Genomic DNA, 24,580 nt, shown 5'->3' on the forward strand with positions numbered 1-24,580 from the left:
CACCAGTCACAGCAATCCACCTTCACATAGTGTACAAACATCCCACAACACCTCCAGTCCCTGAAACAAACCTTCCATGACAGAACAACTTGGCTCCACCCATTTATCAAACAAGTATTTGTTGAGTATCCATTGTATTCTAAACAAGGAACTTGAAGGAGGGAGTTCAGACATAAGAAAGGGAACACAGTATTTATCTTCACACACCTAAAGCCAATAGAGCTCTGTCTTATTAAACTGGTCATTTTATTATGCCTGACAGTGGCTAGAAATTAATGAATGTCATTTTTGTATATACTCAGTTCTACAGAACATAGGATATCTCATATGCATTATCCTTCAAAGAATGTCAGAATAATCTTTATTGTATGTAAAGAAACTTGACCTCAGAAAGGTCAATGATTTGCCCATCACCTATCTAGCAGGTGGCAGAGCACTGGTCTACAGAGGATGAATCCTCTTGTTCTACAAATGAGTCAGAGCCTGACCTTACTACAACCACTGTGCTCATCAGGATGTACTGAGAACCAATGGCAGGTCAAATAACATTTTGAGAATTAATGACAACACTGATATTGAAATTAATCATCCTTCATTTCTTTAGGTTCTTTTTTTTCCTTCTGAGAAGAAGAAATAAACCTTTTTAAATGGAAATTCCCTATTTGTGCTGGATAGTTTTACATTGAATTGGCACAAGCTAAAGTCATCTGAGAAGAGGGAACCTTAATTAAGAAAATGCCTTCATATGATGCAAACCTGTAGGGCATTTTCTTAATTAGTGATTGATGGGGAAGGCCTAGCCCATCGTGGATGTGCCATTCCTGGACTGGTGGTCCTGGGTTCTATAAGAAATCAGGCTAAATGAGCCTTGTGAAGAAAGCCAGTAAGCAGCACCCCTCCATGGCCTCTGCATCAGCTCCTGCCTCCAGGTTCATTCCTCTTTGAGTTCCTGCCCTGCCTTCCTTTGATGATGAACAGTGATATGGAAGTGTAAGCCAAGTAAACCCTTTCCTCCCCAACTTGCTTTTTAGTCATGGTGTTTCACTGCAGCAACAGAAACTCTACTAAGACACTATTGTACTAAAGGTAGAAAAAATTACATTGTCACCTCATGCTATAAACTGAGTCTTTTAGAGCAGCCACCCAGCCCCATCCCTCACTTCTTCCTGATCCTCCTAAAGGGGCCTCTGTGTGTCCATATACCAGGTATAGCCTTAGTCCTCATGCGTCATCTTCTCTCTTATCTCAGTCCATTTCCCAATGAAGAGTCTTGATAACCATCAGAGAAGTTGCTTGACAACTGATACAACATCCATGGTAGGTTTTCAGAGTCTGGATTCTCTCAAAGCTCCCATTGTGACAATTGTGGAGTCTATAGTCTCAATTACTTGGAAAGCTGAGACAAGAGGATTATTAGAGCCCATGGGTTCAAGACCAGCTTGATCAGCACAGGAAGATCCTATCTCAACATCAAAACATCAACAACAAAGCACCTTTGTTTAAGTAGACAAAACCCTTGGAGGTCTTGAGAAATGAGGGCAGTTTTCTTATCCCCACCTTTTACCACATTTGCCAGCTTGGCTCTGAGGGAGAGCAGCTTCAGGACAAAGTTCTGCAGACTCTGTTAGTGACATCTTGTCAGCTCTTGCTTGGAACGAGGATCCCAAAAGGCTCCAAGTTACAGATGGGTTGTAGGCTATCTACCTGCTTTCCTCCAGTTCTTTCCACCTGTCCCCCTCCCTTCTCTGTGGACCTTCCATGTGTAAGGCTGTGGACAAAGGTCCTTTCCTCCAGGACATGTGCTCTTGTATGTGGGCCACAGCAAGCCATCCTCAAATGCACCTTACACAACTCAGAATAGCAGCTGAGCTTCTACCAGTAGCTGCAAAGCTGACACTAGGTGTTTGCATCAATTAGCTCTTGCTGCCCTCACAGCAATAAGCCTTTGCACTCTGTGCTGATGAGAACAGTGAGGCCCAGACAACCTTGGTCTTGCACAAATTCACACATAAGTAGCAAAACCTGTATTCACACCTAAGATTGTCAAACTGCAAAAGCACCTTATTATTTCATAAAATGAGAAAGTCTGAGCTTGGAGAGCTGAGGAGATAGCTCCGTCAGTAAGGTGCTTGCTATGCAAGCCTGAAGACCTGAGTCTGATCTCCAGAATCACATTTTAAAAAAAAAAACCATCAGGCAGGCATTATGGAACATGCTTGTAGTCCCAAATAGGCACAGATACATAGGCAGATTACTAGAGCTTGCTGGCCAGCTAGTCTAGGTAAAAGTGAGAGACCCTATTTCAATAAACAAGATGGAGAGTAATTGAAGGAGACATCTGAGAGGGACCTCTGATCTCCTCATATGCATGGGTATCCCCAACAGTGTACCTGCATACACACATACACACATGAGTCCAAGTTCACAGGGACAGAAAAATGACTTCAGATCCCTTAGAATCACCCCTACTGATTGCACATGAGGCTAATGCTCCATTAGCGGGCTTTGAAAAGAGGATGGCATTCTCAGTAGCTGTTCCTGTCTTCCTCCCACCTACTCACTTGGAAACCTATCATCAAGGCAGACTGTAGATCTGGACCTATCTCAGTATGCTAGAGTAGGCTGCCCTTCAGCTTGCCACTTCCTTGTGCTGTGGGACTTGGAGGCCTCACCCCACTGACAGGGTCTTCTCCAGTGCTGACCACTTTTGTTGGTCTTGTTTGGCTCTATCCTCTTCTCTTCCAGTGGCTGATTTTGGCTACTAGGCCCTTTCTTCTTCTGTGATCATTTCCAAGACTGGCTCTCCTTGGTCAAGGTCCTGAGTTTGGCTACAAACCCATTCTCCTCCTAAGGACCACAGTGCTGAACAGAACTTCCAATCCAAAGGTCTTCCCTACCACATTGCCAGAAGTAAACGGCTTCTCTGGCCTCATGCCCACACGAGACCTTACAAATCCTGCCCCTCCTGGACTGCTTTAGGGGTCATTAGCCCATACTTCACACCTATTTCTTCCTCTAAGCAATCCTGATTGGATCCTTCTAGATTAGGAAAAATAGAATTTAAATCCAGGACAAGACAAGGTCTGGCAAGGTGTGGAAATTAAGATGTAAGCAGACAATTTAAACAAAATGTTGCAATCTCCCTCAGTGTCAGAATGGAGGTAATGACTAGTATCTCCCACTGAATGAGCTATGGGGTCAGTGATATTGGTCTCCACAAGTCAGTAAACATAAACACAAGAGAACCAGGAGGTCAGTTTATCCTTTGAATAATGGATTTTATTTACCACTTACAAAAGAGTTTGACTGCATGCGTATTATAGGATGTTGAACTCCCTGGGTTGGCAAACGTGATCCAGCCCAGCACTTTCCTGAAACATGGGCTAGATAGTGCCTTCCAGGCTGGACTTTTAGTGTACATACCTCAATACTGCATAGGCCAGCAACAGCAGATCTCGGGGTGAGGACTCTGCATACTAGCACATCTGTGTAACACCTCAGAACACAGACTGGGGCATCAAGAAAACCATATATTCATACAATCTATCACATCAGAAACCACAGAATTCTAGAGGGCTTTGCCGAGTGTACATATCTAAATTTCCTTAAAGTGTTTTCTCAAAGGACAACAGAACCTCTATGTATTAACCATGGCAGATTGCAGGATTTCTCTCCTGTAGGATTATCACACGCTAACAAGGTGTGTCCCAACTACAGAAAAACGGTGTGGACCAGGAGCTCTCAGACTAGATACCTGCTACCAATCCACTGTGTTCATGGAGCAAAGTACTCTGGGAGACTCAATTCTCTGTGTCAGCAAAATAGACTTGGACTGGATATTACTGCCTGACTTTGCTTCTTTGAGAGTGACATGGGATGAGGGGCGAATGGAGGGAAAGTTGTGTGAGTCCAGGGAAAGCCATGATCAGACTGTGGCTGTCTAGGATGGTGGTTGTCTCCAATCTCAGTGTAGTCCCTCCTGGGGACACTTGGTGGAGTTGCTGAAGGTGCTAATACTTTCTGGATGAAGTGTAGCCAGAGAACTGGCTTAGGACAAATACTTTGTAATCATGCTGTTCTGCACTTGGTGAAAGCCTTCAGAGTCGCTGTTTTCTTAGGGTTTGCTTGCTTCATTTTACAGCAAGGAAGAAGACGATTAGAGTGTAAACAGTATCTCTAAGGTCGTGTGTTTTGAGAAGAACTGGATCCACACACAAGTCTTCCCTGAGCTCAGGCCTGATATCCACCTACCGCCTTGCCCTGTCTCTTCAAGCTAGCCTGGAGACATCTGCTCTCACTCTTAGAAAAGCTCACCTTACACCTACATGCCTGGAGCACAGTCTTTTCTAGATGCCAGTTCTATTGCATCTAGTTAAAGAGTTAGCATGAGTTTTCAGAGAATTTTGGCCCTTTTCTATAGCCCACAAAGCTCACTGACTTTCAGCTTTAGCTGAGGACAAACCTCCATTAACCTGCTGTTAGCTGAAGCTTCAGGATCTAGACTCTTGCCAGTCTTGTCACCCGTGGTCTGGGCCCTACTTCTCAACTAAGGATGACAAGGTCCCAGTAGGATTCCAGTGCCTATGGGGTCTAGGATTGGTGAGTAGAAACACACAGACTTGACTCCCTGTGGGCTTCTAGTCTCTGAAGAATAGAAAGCCTTGTAGCTGTGCCAAGGATTTGGGTAGTGGGCCTGTGGTTGCCAACTGCATCCCATCTGAGGACTCTTTGGCTCAAAGCCCTTTGCAGAGCCCTGTATATGGGGTTACAACATTGTACAAAATAGAAGTGACCTTGAGGGTCAGCACTGGGGGAAGGGAAGAGAAGAGAAGAATCATGGGACCCACTCTAGAAGTAAGCCTTGTTGTCTAGACTCTTCTTCTCAAACTTTTGCTTGAGCTCAGAGACCAGAGAGGACTGAATGGCGCCTCCTAAGGGCTTGGGCTTGGGTAATTGTTGGGGTGGCTGCGGGGTGAGGGATCCAGATACAGTAGGCACTGTCTGTTGGGCCACTGTAGTGGATGCCATTTTGGGGGGTGGCGGAAGAGCTGGAGCTCTGGGGGGCACTGTGATTCCTGCCCTGCTGTTATTGCAGTTCTCATTGGGAGGATCCTCTTTGAGTATGAACTTGGTAGCAGCCTTGGCCCTCCTGAATTTGAGCCACTCTATTCGAACCGTGTGGGGTGCAGGGCTGGGCCGTCTACGGAGCACACGTCTCACAGGCAGGACCTTGTTGGACTTCTTGTTACGCCAGAAGGTGGCGGTGGAGATGAGGACAGTTATGGCCACAACAATGGCCATGACTCCAGCCAACACACCCACAGCCTTCATGGGATTGTCCTTGGTCTGTATCAGGAAGGCAGCCATGGAGCCTCGGGACAGCGTCTGGAAGAGAAAGCCACACCCTGTGTCAACTGCTTCCTCCTCTTCCCTGGAGGACAGCGATTGTGTGAGCTTCCCTAAGCCTGACAGGTTTAAACATCCTGCGCCAAGGCGTCCCTTTGAGAACTTCAGGCAAAATAAACTGAGACAGACCACAGTAGCCTCCTGCAGATTTCAAACTCCTGCTTTGCTGGAGTTGTACCTTGAAATAACAGAATATTGCTTGTCTTTGGTTACAGGGAAGATTATAAACCAAAATGAACCAGGAACCTCGTGTTTGATGAATTCCTGCCAGACACCGAGCTGAGAACTATATATAATGGTTTTACTTTTACCTTCTAACACAGGAAAGGTAATGGAGGCTTAGATAGCCTAGAGTCACACCACTAATATTGAAGGAAGAATTTCAACTTGATTCCCAAGCCTATGGGTTTGATTTCACAGAAAGTCCTTGACAGGACTCAGTATCCTTTGGCACAAGTTGCTCTCTGCCCCCTTTTCCTGACCACAGCATTGTACTCACCTCTGTGTCTGTGATGTCAATCTTGAGTAAGGCTGTTGTGCTGAAAGATGGGGAGCCCCGGTCCTTGGCCTGTACCTGTAGGGACCATGAGTAGTCCCCACTGGGTGTGATGTTGTGTAGGGCCTCCAAGGAGCGGATGGAATTCTTGAGCCAGATCTCTCCCGTGTGTGCATCAATGTCAAACACATTGGCTGGCTCTGCATGGGTGATGGAGTAGTCTACCAAGTTGTTTGGCTCCTCTGCATCCTGGTCCGTAGCCTGGGAAGGGCGGGGGGGGGGGGGGGGTAGAGGATCACTTGGGGAAGATGTCTTCGAATATTGGCTAAATCGGTATATAAAGTGAAGCTTTCTGGGTTAGTGGGAAAGGATTCCAATCCTATTTGGAGTAGATAGAGTTGAATGTGTGTGCTACTCTGAGCCATGGTCTATGTTAGGCCCTAGCAGGTGTTATGTGGCTCCGTCCTCAGAAGAAGTCTGTGAAGTGGGTGTTGGTGACTCCTTACTATACATGCAAAGATGAAAGCTTAGATGCCAAGTGACTGGTCCAAGATGAGGTGGAAGGGGGATATCCGGTATTCAAAGCACGTCTCTTGGGATTCAGAACATATGACTTTTCTGCATTGAGAAGATAGTGTGCAGCGGGGAAAGCATGCTTTGTAGGCAGGCAGGTCAGTTACACGATTTCAGGCAAGAACAGGACTCGAACCCCCTGAGCCTCAGGTGTTTCATTGATGATGTGTTCTTTCCTAGGGAAGTTTTCTAGTTGGGGTGGAAAAGAAGCTATGCATAGTGCCATGTAGCCTAGTGCCCTTATCAGGATACATTCATTTTAAGTTAAATTCTCATGGCCCAGTCAGGGGTGCTCAGCTGCCTCTGAAACCCACCTCAATTTTCACTGGGGTTCCCAGCACCATCGTCTTCTCCTGGATGCTCTGTACAAACTGAGGGTAATGGTCATTGACATCCAACAGAGTGACAAACACCTCAGCCAGGCTGTACCTCCCATCCATGTCTTCTGCCTTCACATAAAAATTGTACCTCGAAGTGCCCTCAGCATCCAGGCTGGCCCAGGGCTGAGTGTAGATAAGCCCAGTTGATGGGTGAATCAAGAATCTACCAGACACAGAAAGCAGAAAGCACAGTTGCTCATGCACACTTGTACATGCATGCTCATGCCTATGCCTACATACACACACACACACACACACACACACACACACACACACACACACACACGCACACACACCTGCAGTAATATAAGATGCATCCAAAAGTCTTCAGTGAGACATCGGGCAGCTTCTGCAAGCATCCCACCTGCTCCTGCCCCATCCTTACAATCTGACTCTAGCAGGCAGATCCAGCCGTTGACTATGGAGCTCAACAATCCAAACTGCAGTCTGTCTTCCTTACCCCTGGCCTGTCACCCCACCCCCACCCCATCCTATCCCTGCTTACCTGCCTTCTGAGGTCAAGACCGACACCTCAGGCCTTCTTCTTTTCCAGTCACCTCACTAGTGTGTCCCTTATCTCTACCTCAGGCTCTCCACAGCTTCCTTCCATTCCTTGCCCCTCTCTAACCTGTACCCTGGGATGCTCACCTCCCTAAGCTGGCTCTTATCCTTTTATTGGTCCCCTCTACTTAAGCAGAGGCTCCCTTCACCCAGAGCCTTGTGAACTGCTTTGTCTGGTGTTCTGGATCTACTCACAGGTCTGACCCGGTCCCATAGATGGAGTACTGGACTTTGCCCCATGGTCCTGTATCTGGATCCACAGCCTGGAAAAAAGAAGACTCCTAATGGCACCGGCACTGTGGTGAGGCAAGTGGTAGTCAATGGAAAGCTGGCATAGCCTGGTGTGTGTCCCGCTGGGGAGGAAGTAGCCTGGGGGTCGCTCTGCGCCCTGGTTTTCTTCAGGGAGGAGGCAAATGTGAGCAAACAAAAAAGGTTTGTGTCTGGAAAACATCTGTTCTTCTTTCATACGTGAGGAGGAGAGGGGAGTGGACCTCAGACCCTGTGCTTGGTGTTCACACATACATCTCCATTATCACTAGCAGGAACTGGCCTCATGGCTTGCTTCTACAACACATGGCAAAGGGAAGGAGATAATCCTTAATGAGCAAATTATAAGAGACTGTGCCTTTTGCCATGATACAAGACCTTTTCCTCCTATGGTCCCAGCTACATAACAGTGAGGGAGGACGGACTATCATTAGGTGAAGAATCAGAGAGTTAGAGAGGGCAAGGAGCTTATTCAAGGTCACAGCTAACAGCTGGGCAGTGGTGACACACACGTTTAATCCCAACACTCAGGAGGCAGAGGCAGAGGCAGATGGATCTCTCTGAGTTTGAGGCCAGCCTACTCTATAGAGCTAGTACCAGGACAGTCAAGGCTACACAAAGAAACCCCATCCTGAAAAACAAAACAAACAAACAAACAAAAAGATCACAGCTCATGACTGTAGGCCTTGTGAGCCAGTCCCCAACCTACTGTGACAGCCACCACGTTGGAGCCCCCTGGAGCATTCTCTGGGATCCTGGCAATGTAGTAGTGAGAGGTGAACTTGGGGACATTATCATTGGTGTCCAGAAGCTGGATCACAATGTCTGCTGTGGAACTGAACTTCTCCGGGGTGTTCACTTCTATAGCCAGGAGCTGGAGGAAGATGGAGAAACGCAGTTGACTGGGAGGGCAGCTGCCCACTAAAAGCCCACTACCACCCATCCCTCCGAGAACCGGTCTTGCAACTGTGTGCTCTTCTCTCTGTCTTTTGTTGCTGTGACATTGGATTTTTTTGGTGTCAGGGTCTTACTACAAACTCCAGCTTTAACTGACAAGCTTTCTTCCTCAGCCTCCTGAGTGCTAGGATTACGGCCATGTACCACCACTCCCAGCCTGCATCCGGTGCTTACTCTGGCTCCCGGGGGGCCATCCTTGCTACCTTCTTCACAGTCCCTCCTCACCCCTCCCTGGTGAGTCTGCCATTCTAGTGTTCTTGTCACTCCCAATGTACCCAGGCCTGGGATCGCTATTGTGGTTGTCTGTTCTACGGAGCTACATATTCCTTTCTAATTCAAGTTTCCAGCTGTTCTTATAAGTTGATTTCTCCAGATACAAACCAGTATAATCCTATCAAGTTTTCTCACCAAAGGAAATTCTAGGTCAAAGGTAATTTGACTTGACTAGCCATAGCGGCACCTGCCTATTATCCCAGTACTCAGGAGGCAGAGGCAGGAGGACTGTGAGTTTGAGCTACACAGTGAAATCCATGTCGGCCTGAGCTACATGGCAAGGCTCTGTCTTAAAAACAACAACACCAAAAAAAAACAAAACCCAAAAAACCAAAAACCAAAAACCAGCTTAGGGAGATTTGCATTTTTGAAGGCAGGACCACCTTCCTAGCCTTGCCTTCCTTAGATCCCACTGGGAATACTTGCATTTTTCATTTAAGTGTCACATGTTTCTCATTAGGGTAATTCCTAATAGTGTTGCATTAATTACTTTTGCAAAAGTGTCTCTTATTCCACTGTATTCACATTCTCTTCCACCTCCTCTCACTCCCTAAGAAAACTGTTGCTGTAGAGTGCTAACTTTGTGTTGGACTTTGCTTTACTTATGATAGTCTTTCAATCATTTTTGTTAGATTTTTTTTCTGAGAAAACAATAATACTTTTTAGCTCCTCCTTCCTAAAATTTTCGGCTCTTATTTCCTCTTTGTCTGGAATGGCATCATTCTGAACATTGAGCTAAGTCATCTTGGTGACATTTGTGTTTTATTTGTGTTTTACTTTTTACTCCCAACTTCAGACAAAGCCTTCTAGTATTTCACTTTTTATCATGATGCTGGCTACACACTCTGTGTGTATATAGAATTTTAAATAATGACGAGTTAAATAATATTATGGAAGTACTTATTTTCCCTCTTAATTAGTATATTACTCACATGTTAATATATGACAGAAATAATTTATACATATTCATAGTTTTAAATAATTATAAATGACATCAAAAATATATTTCCTCACTTCTGTGAAGGTTGTTACTGGAACAGATCACAAATGTCAAAGGCACCTGAGGAACCTGCATTTTTGATAATCACACAGTTTCTCTCTCCCTCTATTAACACAGCAAACTATATTGGTAGTATGCCCTTGACTCCCCAGCTCTCAAATTCCTCAGCCAGTGGTGGTTTAGAAGCTGGCACCTCAGTAAGGATGAGGCTGTGAGCACTTTGCAGAAGCTGTGTGTGTTGGGGGCAGGGTAATGTCCCCACCCCCACCCCCACCCTACCTCCTATTGTCCACATGCCCACAGGATGGGCAGAGACTCTGGGAGAAAAGGAGTGGAACCACTCAGGACTGGGAATGACAATGGTCCCCCACACATTGAATTCAAACAGTGGTGTGGAGATAGCCACTCCCAGCCCTACCTTCCCATTCAGGGCAGGGCAATGCCCCACCTACCTTGAAGGTTAACAACTTAGACTTTTCAAAGTCAATGGCAGCTGAATTCTCTACTATGATGGTGACTTGGGCTTCATTCAGGACCGTTTGTGGCACGACTCGGAAGATGCCTCCAGGTCCCACCAGCCGTAAGTTGAACTTGGCATTGGCTCCCTAGGCAATGGAGTTTGAAGAGAGAAAATAGAAGATAAATAAGAATAGAAATATATTATATATTTGTGCAAGCTGAGGAGCCCTTACATGCCCTTAACCCTAAGCAGTAAGTAGTCTTTCTCTATAAAGGTGAATTAAGAATCAGATTTAGCAGGGCATGACAATTAAGCAAGGTAAAAGATAAATACAGCTTGGCTCTGTGCTGAGCATTGGAGGAGGCAAAGACATTTACAGATGTGCATGCAGAAGGTCAAATGCAGAAGACCCATTCTTTGACTGCCTTTTACTTTGCAACTGATTATTAATGTCTAAGCAAATAGTATGGGATTGACTACCTTTGCTCCACTACTTCTTAGCTGAATATCTTCTTTCATTCATTTGTGACTTTCCTGGACCCTCTCACTGAAACTGAGCACTGACGTAGACCCAGTCAATTGCAAGGGCATGGCCACACACCTGGTCAGAGTCATTGACAGTGATCTTGAGTCCACGAAGGATCTCCCCCTGGGGTGGGTGCTCATACATAGATAGTTCAAACTTGTTCTGGGGTCCACTCTCTCCATAGAAGGTTGGAGGATGGTTGTTGAGGTCCACAATCCTGATGGTGACTGGGACCATGGCCTGAGCACCTGGGCTTCCTGGAGAGTTGACCTCTGTCACCTGGGATGGGAACAGATGGCTATTGCTATGTGGCACACAGACTGTTACTGGGCCTAATAATTTTTCCTCTTGGTGTCCATACCCTTGTAATTCCTCTCTTTAAGCATGGTCTGACCTGAAAACTTGCTTTTGACTGGCAGTGTGGTTAGATTACTAGAGATTATAATTCCTTTTTGCTAGCAGAGTTTCCCTTTCCCAAGGCTTTCGCAAAGCAGGCAGCTATGCTAGAGAGGCTATGGGATAAGGAGCTAATGGTCACCCATAGGCAACAGCCAGTGAACAACTGAGTCATACCAAAAACCAAGTGAGCCATAAAGCCAGTCCTTCCCCAGCCATGCCTCCAGTGAGATCCCAGCCCTGACTGTCTCGGATTGCAGCTATGTGAATGACCTTGGAATCCAAGATCCAGTCAAGCTGAACCTGGATTCCCTACCCCTGTATATTGTTTTAGGCCACTAAGCTTGGGGTGATTTCTCATGAAGCATTAGCTAACTAATCCAGGCTGTAAAGCCAAGACTGGGTGATCATAGACACTCCCATGAAACTTGTGACAAATATCCCTTTTCTAGGGGCTCCTTCCTGTGCTGGATAAGGATGTTATACTTCTATACTTCTAAAAAGATGCTCTAGAGCAGTGGTTCTCAACCTTCCTAATGCTACAACCCTTTATTACAGTTCCTCATGTTGTGGTGATCCCAACCATAAAATTAGTTTCATTGCTACTTCATAACTGTAATTTTGCTGCTGTTAGGAATCATAATGTATATATCTGTGTTTTCCAATGGTCTTTGGGGTCATGACCCATAGGTTGAGAACCACTGCTCTAAAATGACCTTCCCAGACCCCATTCCACACCTGTCTGTAGGCCTACTCCTTCTCAGAAGCCTCTGCATGCTGTTTCTCTTTCCTATCCCACTCAGTTCTCACCCATCCCCATTTAGATTCTTCACACAGACTTCCACACCACATCTGGTGCTACCATCCTAGCGTCAGAGGGCTCAGCTCCCTTGGTTATGTGAGTCAGTTCTTGGCATGTTCTCATAGACTTCTCCAGTCCCTGCTGTTTCTTCCACCTGCTCCCCACAGCCTCCTCACCCTTAGCCTCTGAGGCTCTGCAGTTGCGGATGTTGCCAGCAGCTCCTCTCCTGGCACAACCATCCTCTCAGGGGACTGTCTCATTCCCTCCATGCCTGTCCTAATTTTCTTTCAGCTGCTGTCCCAGAACATCCTGACTCAATGCATCTTAGGAGAGATAGGGGTTTACTCCTGCTTACTGTTCCAGATACAGTTAATCACTGCTGGGAGTTACAGAAGTAGGTGCTTGAGGCATCTGGTCAGATCACATTCACAGTCCAGAGCAAAAGGAATTATGTATGTGTTCATGTTGCTAGCTCACTGCTGCTTACAACACTTCTAGCTCTCTCTATTTGTATGGAGCCCAGGCTCAAGCCCATGGAGTGATGCACCCTCTGCATTTTCAATAACCCTGCTTGTGATCTTATGTTTCTCTTTGCAAGTGTTTGTTGCAGCCTGGTGTAGGTGCTCCTTGGAGTAACATTTCAATCCCTCCCCAGACTGAGCCCTTGGGTCTCATCAGTTTTTGTTGCACTCCAGGACTAAAGAGTGGGGGGGGGGGGGGTAAACCAAGCAAATGGGGTGTCACCTGCACGTGAAGCTCATACACCTCTCTCCGGAGCTGGGCAGGGCTCTGAAGGACGGAGATGGCTCCAGATGTCTCATTAATTTCGAAGACTCCATCACTCTCTGTCACAGAAAAATGTCCTGCAGTTTAGCACGAGGTCATAGAAGGTAGCATGGGAGTCATGCCACACAGTCCTCTGGCATCTCACGGAGAGCTCCTCATAGAACGGAACCCTGTCAGCCATCTGTGTCTTGCCCAGAGGGGCCAAGTAACTTGTCTAACGTCCCTCAGCCAGTACAGATCTGAACTTGAACTTTTGTCCAGCTCTCAGGATCCAACCCATGTGCGTTTTCTTATACATAAAAGTGCGTGCGTGCGTGCGTGCGTGCGTGTGTGTGTGTGTGTGTGTGTGTGTGTGTGTGTGTGTGTGTAGGAAGAAAACGAACAAGAAGAGCTAAAAAGAGAGAGGGAGATAAGAAAGAAAGATGGAGAGAGGGGAATGGAAGGAGGGAAGAGGAGAAGGACAGAGAGGAGCTTGGAGAAGGTGCAGGAGATGGAGGGTATAAAGGAGAAGAGAGAAGGGACGTGGGACGAGCGTACTGTAACTGGAGGACAGTTTCAGAGGTGGTAGGCAGGGAAGACACCTGGCAAAGTAGCCCTACATGGTGATTTCTTGGTGGCCATGGGCATGTTTTTATTTGAACTCCTGGAAGGTGACTGTGTGCCAGCATGTCTTAGGGGAAGGGTGGTGCATTACAGATATAAGTTCATCTGGGATCAGGCTTCAGGTGTGCTAACCTGGTCTCCTGAGGCCATGGAGCCTGCCCCAGGGACACTGTGGCCTGCTTGACTGCTGTCCAGCTGTAGTAGTAGAACATTCTAGAGTCATCTGACTTAGACTAAAATCAAGAAGTAGTCAATACCTGTCAGCCTTCTGGACCTGTTTTCTACATACAGGGCTAGTATTATGGAAATGCCACGACATCATTGTATCTAAGTCATTCAGTCATCTACCCCAGTCAAACAGAAAAGAAAAAGAACAAAACACAGAAATGCTGAATGTGGGAGACACGTTGCTACTCATGCCATTGGCAGCTATGTCTGAGGCAAAAAGAGTGTACGCTTTCTCTTGGGACCCTGTGGTGTTCCCTCTCACTGGATGTAATGACAAACACAGAGCAAAGGTGTCATCTGAGGAGATTAGCCCCCATGCCCCACCCCCAGCTTCTTGTCATCTCGGTCCCATAGGTGAGGAAACCAGAATCCAGTTGCACAGAGGCAGAGATGTGGCAGAGAGTTACCCTCACTTACCGTTCAAGAGTCTGTAGAGAATGTGGTTGGGTTTGCCTCGGTCTCCGTCTATGGCAACCACCGTCAGCACCTCCGAGCCCTTGAAGAACAGGAGCCGCTGTCTGAGGCTGATGGTGATAGGGGTGTCTCCCCTAACCCAACACTGCCCCATCATGGACAGGAGGCATCATCGCACTCAGGAAAAGAGCTAGGCTTTGGGCGCTCCAGAAGGTGACCCTGCTGTGACTTGTTTAGGGCTCTCCACACCTGGCCTCCCAAGGCTGAAGGAACCACCTGAATGAACTTTGCCACTCCCTGGCCTCAGGATCAAAACATTAGTCTCCAAAAACTTTTGGCCTCCTGATTGACTCCTAGCCAGCCTCCCAGAGGGGAGTCGGGCTAGTGTGCGGTGAATCCAGCCACCCTCAAGGTAGTCCCAGGGAGTCACACAAGGAACACTGGGTAGGTAATGCAGCCACTCACCGGAAGGGTGTCCTCGTATACATAACCATAATAAGGTGTACCCACAAACATAGGGGCCGTATCCTGAACATCTTCCACATTGATGGTGACTGTGGTGGTGGCTGAGAACACCACATCAGCCCCTCGAAGCCTGCCGCCACCATCCTGGGGAGGAATTAGGACAGAGAAGGAAGGTGAAGCCAGTTGGTCCCTTCTAGTGTCTACTTGTTCTTGGGTCTTTGGAGTCCATTCTCCTTTTTCAGTGGTGTTTGGCATGCCAAAGAAATGACCACATGGGGGCTTTGTGTCAGATGTCTGACTGGTTTCTTTGGACACAGAATTAACTCTCCGGGTACATTCTCTATGTGTGATTAGTGCCGGGGAGGAAGAATCAGACTGAAATCCCTATTCCTAGCTGGAAACCAAGCCTCAAGCAGCTCCTAAGAACCTTCCAGATGTCCAGTCTATGATGGCGGCCGTGGAGTCCCAGGAATGTGACTTGGGTCCTCCTCTGTTTAAGAGTAAGGGAAGTGAGCAGCTACCAGGTAGAGTGGCACCCAGCCTCCTGGTACAGGCTCTAGGAGGGTGGCCTACAGCCAAGCTGTGATCTGAAAGGGGGCTTCCTGCCAAAGAATCCAGTAAATCAAACAGGACGGCTGGATTCTCCTTCTCCCTGGGGCAAGAGGCTTGGCTGAGCGCCTGCTCATTCCCACCTTCCAACTATGTGCTTCCTAAACTGAAGTGAGGAACTTCATTAGGCTTCAGAAGTGGGCACTTGGGGAAACCGAGTTCAGAGAGGACAGCTGATCACACGGCAAGGAAGAGCAGCATGAGCCACTCTGGCTGGAGAGAGAGAGGCACCGGAGGTTGTAAGAGGGACACAGGTCTGTGTCACGGCTCCCTCCCCTACGAAGGGACCTAACTTCAGTTTCTAGGGAGTCATACTACATCCCCTAGAAGGAAATGTGGCCCCTCTAGCCTAGAGACACCAGCCTTCCTGGAAAATGTGTTCAGGCAGGAGAGATTCCAAGCAGCTGCCTCTTGCCCTTCCCCACCCCCACCTCGCCAACATTGTGTCTCTTGCTGTTGAAAATGCCCGTTCTTTCATAGAACCTCACTGTTCTCCATCCTAGCAAAGGATGAAATTACCACTGGATGCTCCCCCTAGATCTTCCTTTGTTACCTTGGCGACCACAGTGATGAAATGAGCCCTCGACTTCTCATAGTCCAGTGTGGCTCCAGTCTGGAGACGCAGCACACCACTGTGGCGGTCCATGGTGAACTTGGAGGAGTGTAGGTTCTGTAAAATTGGGGAGCAGCTGAACTCAAGGAGCAACCAGGCCATGCCAGGAGTTCTCACACTGCCCACTGAAGGAGTCATTGACCTTTATCCCTGGCTCCCAGGCTTAGATTCCAAGTTCAAGTGTCCTGCCTGTCTGAACTCAGGGTTTTCCATCAACAAAAGTTTTGCTCAACTTTCTACATCTTCAGGCAAAACCAGCTCTCTCCCTCTTAGCAAAGCCTGCTAACATGTAGCAGGAAGAAACATTCACAGTGTTCTGATTTTGTTTGAAACTGGGGCTTAAGTGTAGTAGCAAAAGAGAGAGATCTGTGGACCTTCAAACCAGACCAGGTAAAAATGGCTGTGGTGATTATAAGTCTGACAGGAGATGGTGGGTGACCAGGAACAGGCTGTAAAAGCACTTGCCTCTGCTAAGGTGCTCAGGGGCTCTTCCAGTTGGGGAAGGTTGGGAAACAGACTCCAGATACTGCAATTGGAGCTTTACACATGTTTGATCCTTATGATGGGATGCTTCTCACTCCCAGCAGAAGAGTTAAGGAATGTGTTGAAGGAACATGAGTGGTCAGTGTGTGTTTGTCGGGGAAGGGTTCTTCTCTAGTTCTTACGAGTTCAGAGGATTTCTCTAGAACTTGTAGTATTAGCCACGAGGCTGTATCGCCTTGAGAATCTGAGGGCAGGTGAGCAAATATGGAAAGAATAGGATGTGCTGCAAAAACAGCAGCCATTTGAGGGTGGACAGTGGCTCCTGGGAGAGCAGGAGAAGGCAGCAGTTCAGGGGAGAAGGCCCCATCTTTGCCAACACAGCATAGAGGGAGGAGAGTGGGGGCTGGGGCACCCCGGCTCTCTTATTTGGCATAGTCCCTTCTCTTCTTTTTCCTATTGACCATTTGAGTCCTAAACAGATTTCTTGCCTCCTGCGTGGGTGCTACATGTCCAGAACTTCTTCAGGGAGAAGGGTGGGGGATGTAGAGAGCCAAGGGTCCAATAATCCTAAAGAGAGAGAGAGGGTCTAGGCCAACTCAGAGGAAGCCAAGATGGGCCTATTAGGGGAAGAGGTCTTCTGTCTCCTTTTGGTCTTCATCCCTGTGGGGTACCCTTGAGAACAGAGACACTGGCAGGCATGGGGGACATGCTAGCTGGTGATGGAAATGGAGGACATCCAGGTGTCCTCTCCATCTCAAGGCCCTGGTTGCATCTGTGTGTCCTATCTTACCTGTAGGAAGTAGGTGACACTCCCTCCAGAGCCTGTGTCCTTGTCCTCTGCATGGACCTTAAAGATGCTGCTGCCAGCAGGTGTGTTCTGAGGGGTCACAGACAGAGAAGGATCAGTGTCAATGACAAGTCGGTGTGGGAGGCAGAGGCATGGGGGCCATGGAACAGAGGGATCGGCAGAGTGACTGGTGACAAAGCACTCAGCAACAAGAATGGAGAGGGACAGGGACAGACAGGAGCTGAGGGAGTGGATACAAGGAAAAGGGAGGGAAAGGGGGAGGGCAAGAAGAGAGAGGCTGTCCTAAATGGGAGAGTGAGAGGCATAAACTAGGCCTAAAACTAGACTTAGCAAACACTAAGAGCTAAAGGATTTAAATATGAAATTGTAATTTACAAACAATGACACAGCCCATAAACATGGGCATATTCAGGACCACCAGAGAACAGTTTACAGCAAGAATGGAGTATCTTCCACCACTGACGTAGAAGACCTGCTTTTTGAGAGGTGTGTGTGTGTGTGTGTGTGTGTGTGTGTGTGTGTGTGTATGTGTGTGTGTACACTCGCACACATGCCACAGACTCTTGTATGCGGGTCAGATTCTCTCCTTCCATCTTGTGGGTCTTGGGGATCAAACTCAGATGGTCAACCTTGTTGGCAAATACCTTTACCCACTAAACTCTCTGAGTGGCTCCTTAGCAAACATCAGGATGGAGACAACTGCTCTCTTGCATCATAGAGCAGAGGACAAACAAAGCGACCTTTTAGTAAAGTACTTTGGTAAGGTAAGAAATGAGTGATGGCTGCTCTTTCAGAGGACCTGGGTTCAGTTCTCCACACCCACATGGCAGATCACAACCATCTGTAACTCTGGTCTCTTCGGGCACTGCACACATGCGGTGCACAGATATGCATTCAGGGAAAATACTTATGCTCATTAAAACAAGTAATAAAAAATTCATGTGAGCAAATCAGTACAGTAACTTCATTTTTTTTCACTCTATCTTAAGGATTCTTTTTATAGTAGGGGGCAAATTCAGGGCCCCAAGCATTACTGGCAAATTTTGTTCCATGAACTGTACCCCCAGCCTGGACACTAAGGATCTCAGGTGGAGATAGGAAGAGCAGAATTCAAAGCCATACTCTCTACATAGTGAAGCTGTCTCAAAAACAGAAAACCAGAACCTTTTGGTTTTGGTGACACTCCTGCCTCCCGAGTAATAAGACTACAGATGTGTGTCACCACAGTTAGCTCAAAAACAATCAAAATTAAAAGTGGAAACCCAGCGGTGGTGGTGTATGCCTTGAATCTCAGCACTCGAGAGGCAGAGGCAGATCTCTGCATTCGAGACCAGCCTGGTCTACAGATCAAGTTCCAGGACAGCCAGGGCTGCACAGAGAAACCCTGTCTTGAAAAACAAAACAAAAAAATGAACAACAACAATAAAAAGAAAATTAAAGGGGGAAAGCATGTTTGTGTGGGGCTGGAAAAATAGTTCCGTGGTTTAGAACCTTTGTTGTTTGGTTTCCAGCACCCACATGGCAGCTCACAACCATCTGTAGCCCCAGTTTCAGGGGACTTGACCCCTCTTCTGGCCTGTGTGTGCACGTGGTACACACACAGTCACATACACATACAATAAATAAGTAAATATTTTTAAAAGCTGTGCTTAAAGGTTGATGTTTCTTGTAACAGTAGAAATTTAAAGCTTAAATATCCAAATATAAGGGATTCTTGGATTCCATCAGTGTATGATGGCTGTTGACTTGATAGAAGCTATCAAAATGATGTTAATTACCTAAGCTTGACAATGAAGGAACAAAATAACAAAATTCTTACATTGTGATGAAATGAAGAAACAGGATACAGAGAGTATATTTTAAAAATCACAATTATCAAACAAAAAGGATAAAAACCCTATAACCACACACAAAAAAATATTAAAAGGAAATACAGCAAAATTTAGTGAGATCTCAAAGCTGGAGAGTGAGAATGACTTTAAAATGCATTTAACATTTCAACAATAAGTAGGCATTTACAATTACAGTGAAAATAGCAAGCGCGTGCAGTGAGTAACGGATAGCTGTACTGTACCCAGGGCTCTGGTCCTCTGCACAAGTCATGGGGCAGTCTTGGCATCAGGCCAGGGACCCAAGTGGGAGCTTTGTCCCTGCCTGGGGCCCCTCACTCACCTCTGGAACCAGGACAACGTAAGGCTCCTGGATGAACCTGGGCGCCTCATCATTGGCATCTGTCACCAATATCACGACTTTCTCTGCCACCTGAGGAGTAGAAGAGTCAGGAGTCAGAGCAGGAAGACCTTCTTGGGAGGTTAAAAAGATGGTCTACTATTAAAAAGATGTTTTCTACTCTCTCTCTCTCTCTCTCTCTCTCTCTCTCTCTCTCTCTCTCTCTCCCTCTCTCCCTCTCCCTCTCCCTCTCTCTCTCCTCCTTTCCATCCTGCTTTTGTTTATTCATTTAACAAATATTGTTCAGCAACCCTTTGATGACAAGCACTTCGTTTCACCCTAGAGACAGAGGGACATTTGATGGGGCATTTTCAGGGACCACAGTGGCTTAGCCATGGGGAGAAATCAGCACATAGAGATACCATTTAGAACTGTGATGACACAAGTCCTGAGAGCAATGCTCTAAATAGAACCACCTGAGAAAGGCTTTGCCCATGACCTCTGCCAACGTGTCCTTTGTGCTGAATGCTGCAGCCAGAGGTCCTGCAAGTACCCTGAATTGTGATGGTGGACACCTGGGAGCCTCTGGGACCAGAGGTACCAACCCTGTGCAAGTTTGTCAGAGGGAAAAGGCAGAAATGAACCGGGAAGCTGGGGTCAATGTGCAAAGCCAAAAGGAGATGGACACAAAAGGAATTCAGAGCACAGACGGAGAGTTGGTTGGCAGGATGGATGGGGGAGAAGAGTTAGGAGAGGCAGATGGTACCTGACAGGGAGGCCTTGCAGGGCAACTTGAATTTCATCCTGAGGGAAGGGAGGGCCAGCTGTCAGTGCTTTCACAACTGGAGAGCAGCCAGATCTATGTCTCATAGTGAAAGCCTTGACAGCCCTCTGAATGCAGATTGGGTGGTCAGGGAGCCCCTGGGGCCTGTTGTAATCATGTCAGCACCGAAGTGACAGGCAGAAAGTAGTGGCTGTGGGAGTGGAGGAGAAGTGAGGGAGAACACCTGGCACCCCCGGGCCAAGAGCCAGAAGCAGAAGCTGGCAGATGGGGAATGAGTAGACAGGTTTGAGAAGATGCGTGGTGTAGGTAAGTGAAACTGAGAGGCCTTGATCTCCGCTTATCCCTTTTCTTCCTTCACCTATGGCCTGACTGTGCCCCTTAGATGTGGGCACTTTGGGCAGGCCTGCACGGTCCCTGGCTTGTTTCGTTCAGGGAGTGCCACAGCTGGAAGAGGAACCATGCTCCATTCAGGCATAGATGATGAAGGTTGACTCACCAGGTTCAGGCCATCAGAAATGCTGATGATGGCTTCGATCTCATCTTCCTTCTGTGAAGCAAAGAGATTGAGCGACAAGCTGGGAGCAGCTTAGACTGGAGGCTGTGCTAAGCCCCGTCAGAGAAGGCTGTTTTAAGGAGCCCAGGAGCTGAACAAGACTGTAATAGTGTGCAAGGCCTGTGAAGCTCCCTCCTGCCAGGCTTGAGACCTTATTTGGGAGGGCTCTGTGTGTCCAGAGTTCTTATAGATCCAGAGGGGCTCCTTGTGTCCCCAACAGATGTTGCCCTGCTAGAGAAAGGGGAGGGGGCAACTCTGGTGTACCCAAGAGAGGAGTTTTCCTCACTTCTCTTTCCCCCTCCCCTCCCTTATTTCTCTGCACCGCTCTAAAGTCCAGGGTTTGGCAATGGTCCATGTTCATGGTGCTCCAAGTGTTCCCTAAGACTTGGTGGCATTTTGAGGAGGTCACCAGATCCACAGATGTGCAGGGCAGTGTGCTGGCAGCAGTCTGCCTCCACTACAAAATCCTCATCACTGCGCTGAGTGCCGTCGTTCCCCTCAGCCCCCCTCCTGTCCCCTTCACTCACCTGTGGTTAGTGGGTTTTGCTGTGGAACCAGAAATAGCTGTAGCCCCAGGGCCAAGGCTGAGTTGTGTAGGCAAGCGGAGAGAAAGGGAACCTACGTACGCTCTATCATTCCACGGTTCAGAAGTACCCAGAACCAGGGTGTCCCAAACTCAGATGCACTCTCTCAGTCCCTCTCTAGCCTCGCCTGTGGAAGTCCCTGTGGTTTGTGGGGCTCTTCCAAGGTCAGGCTTAAAAACCCACTCTGAGGGGGGCTCCTTCAGAAACTCCCAAGTACTGATTTTGTTTTGCTTTGTTTGTTAGTTGAATGTGCTTTAAAGACAAGCAAGCCTGAGAGCTGCTGCTGAAGGATTGCCACTATTCACCCCGGGAGGATAAAGAAATCTTTGCTAATGTGACTGGTCTAGGGGGAGAGATGAAGTGTAGGGATCACCCCCTCCCTCACCCCCTCTCCCACAGAGAGCAGCACAGAGGTTCTGAGTACTAAGCAAGCAGTAGCCCCAATTTTCTCCTGTACTTCTTCGTACCTCTCTGTCCAGCTCTTCCACCAGGGTGATGTTTCCACAATTGGGATCAACAGAAAAGACACTTCTAGTGCTGGGGTCAAAGCTGATGTGGTAGGAGAGAGGGTCTCCCTCGGGGTCAGTCCCATTTAGGGTGTACACGTGAGAACCTGGAAGGAGACAAAGGGAATAATATCTGGAACCTGGGACCCAACTTTTCCTGAAAATATCGGATGCTCAGAGCTAGAGATTCCGCTGTAAATACTCAGTGCCATGGCGACAGCCCAACCAGGCCTCACCCCTGCTGGCTGCTTCCCACCTTATCTTAATTCTCTAAAGTTATCAGATGTTATTATCAGCCACTGTACAGATTGCAATCTGTAATACAGCCTGGAGAGGAGGTATCTAATTGTAGTAACTTTCCCTCTGCCTGGAATGAATTCTCTCTGGGAAGTGGAAGCTGGAGGGGTCCCTGGGATCAGGAGCCAAGTGGAGTAAAGCATAGTTGTTTGGAGGAGGGACTGGCTCTTAGGGGATTTCTGAATTCCAGCACCTATGCTTTTCTGCTCTCTTCCCAGGAGCTAGGTAAACCTTGACAAGGTGAAGTACAGGGTGTTAACTTTCCCTCTCTCCTTCTACCCACCACTCTGCACATCTCTTGGTTATTCTTGGGTGGGTTTAAAGTAGGCGTGTGGAGGTAAATATGTTTGGTCAAGGTCACACCCTAAAAAGCAGCAAGCACCTCACAACTATGCTTCAGAGGGAGTCAGCCCACCCCCATCTTTGGGTCTTCATCCTGGTCTCCAGGAGGGGTCCAGTTTAGGGCACCATAGCAGCAATGACCTCCTTCCTTGCTATTACCCTGGGGCGTTCAGAGCACAAACAGAGTACCCATGGGAGCCCATACTGTGCGGCATGAGCATGCCATAGGCTGCGAGGAGTCATGAGTCGTGCCCTTGATTTCTGGGGAGATGAGTTTCCCCTGGGAAAACTCCCTCGGAGACCAGGGATGCTGCGGCCAAGGCTACTTTCTTACCTACAGGAGTGTCTTCTGGGAGGCTGAACAGTGCCATGTTGCCATTGGTGCTGCCCACTCCATTGTCAAAGAAGTGAGGGGCAAAGTTGGCCTGAGCTAGGAAAAGAATGAAGACAAATAGATACCTCGAGGGAGCTTCACACCAGCAAAGTCACCTGTCTGGACTCTGCTAATGAAAGAGGGGTTCTGTCTCTCTGCAAGGAGTTCCTCCCTGGGGTACCTGATGACGGTACGCTTGGGCGAGGTTCAAGCTTTTCAGGGACACATTTTATCTCAGGCACCTAGAATCAAGGTGAAGGACAATCCCACCCCATCAAAGAGCTCAAAGACGGGTAGTGTGCCGTCCAAGGTCACACTTCCTGCCTTGCCAGGGCAGCCAGCAAATCAGCCCCTTATCCTCCCAGCTCGAGTTTGAAGGAGCCAAAACATCCCAGTCTGCCGGGATGCTGGCTCTCAGCCTCTGGAGAAGCACCCAGAGAGTGTCCCATCGCCCTGCCTCGCGGCTGGAAGGCTGCCCTCTTCCCATAGTCTGCAACTGGACAGTGCAGCCTCAGTCTCCGTGTTTCCCTAGGAAGCGCCAACACCCATCCTCCCGGACCCTCGCCACTCACCCAGGTAAATGCGCAGCAGCCCCAGGACCAGGGCGGCCCGCGGGCAGCACCTCATGTCTCTGCAGACTGGTCGAGAGCCTGGCCACTGCCGAGGCCGGGTGCTGGACCTCGGAGCATGCCCTGGGCGCGGGAGGAGAGCAGAGGCGACGATGCAGGTGACGGCGGCGGCAGCAGCGGTGTCAGGGAGGGAGCGCGGGTGTTGCGAGGGCGCTAAGCGGATGACAGCGCTCCGGGATCTGCACCGTTGAATGGCTCCGGTCAGACAACTAATGAGACCAATTACTGGGACCAGCTTAGAGCAGCGGGCGGGAGGGCGTGACAAGACTGCCTCCCTCCTACCACGCCCTCTGTGCCCTAGCAACCCAGGAGCGCCAGGTGCAGAGGTGGGGCTTTGCAGAGGGACTGTGTGCCTGTCCCAGACTGCCTTGAGCAAGCCACAAGAAATTCAGGGTTCCCCGTGGTTTGGTGGGGGCTCCGGCTGCGCAGGAATTTTCCTGCCTTATTTAACTTTGTTTTGTGGCTTTCAGGGGGTCCGACCTCTCTAATCAAAGCATTCATGAACATAAAATAGTGAGCAGGAAAACAGCCCAGCCTCTTCCAGGGCGGAGTGGAGGGAAAAGAAAGGGCGTTAAAAAGAGGCATTGCCTTGGCAATTCAAACAGGCCCTTTAGCTTTGAGTTAGACCAAAGAGCAAGAGTAGAGAGGATAGTATCGGAACGGAGTAGGAACAGGAAAGCCCAGGAGCGTTCCTGGCTTGGACCCTCCTTCTCTGACACTAGAGTGTGAGTAGAGATGTCCCCTGTACCCTTCTCTGTGTTGGGCCATTCATCAGCTGGGGTGAGAAGTAAGGCAAAGCTTGAAACCACGTTGCTTTCAAAGCTGCCCATGGGGTGCTGTGCCCTGAGACAAAGGAGACCCTCTGTGTGCTCCATGGAGCTCTCAGCATCCTCCCTTTCCAGGGTACTTCAAGGACTCAGAGCACCTATATCCCTTGGGCCAGGCCTCTCTGATCAACTCTTAGCAAGGACCAGGGATTCAGAGAGCAGCAGGGAGGAGCTGAATCAGGACACCTAGGAAGTGCGGCAAATTCCGGGTAAGTCTGACCAAAGGCCTTTGTATGGACTCTGTTGGGCCTTTGGCTGAGAATATGCACAGCACATTACACAGGTACTTCTGAATCTTTGCTTTTCAAAATCCTAGGACAAAGCCAGATTCCACACAGAGCGTATAAGATAGGTTTGCTGGAGCTTGCTCAGATGTAAGCATTCCTCAAGCAGGTGTCTTTCTGATGTGC

General features: G+C 48.3%; 1 protein-coding gene across 1 annotated transcript; it reads right to left on the reverse strand.

Annotated features, from left to right (window-relative positions):
• Positions 1–3,253: 3,253 nt before the first annotated feature.
• Cdhr1 (cadherin related family member 1) lies at positions 3,254–23,723 on the reverse strand. The gene is made up of 17 exons (XM_052733997.1): positions 23,287–23,723; positions 22,676–22,771; positions 21,664–21,809; positions 20,556–20,606; positions 19,279–19,368; positions 17,089–17,175; positions 15,756–15,872; positions 14,594–14,737; positions 14,132–14,210; positions 12,842–12,942; positions 10,975–11,178; positions 10,366–10,518; positions 8,393–8,557; positions 7,612–7,679; positions 6,790–7,018; positions 5,906–6,163; positions 3,254–5,385 (listed from the first exon to the last, which is right to left on the reverse strand). The coding sequence occupies exons 1-17, from the start codon at positions 23,339–23,341 to the stop codon at positions 4,849–4,851; spliced, it is 2,580 nt and encodes an 859-aa protein (XP_052589957.1). The 5' UTR covers positions 23,342–23,723; the 3' UTR covers positions 3,254–4,848.
• Positions 23,724–24,580: the final 857 nt, after the last annotated feature.

Source organism: Peromyscus californicus, unplaced genomic scaffold, assembly GCF_007827085.1.
Source record: "Peromyscus californicus insignis strain IS unplaced genomic scaffold, ASM782708v3 Scaffold_12__1_contigs__length_115047231, whole genome shotgun sequence".
Lineage (NCBI taxonomy): Eukaryota > Metazoa > Chordata > Mammalia > Rodentia > Cricetidae > Peromyscus > Peromyscus californicus.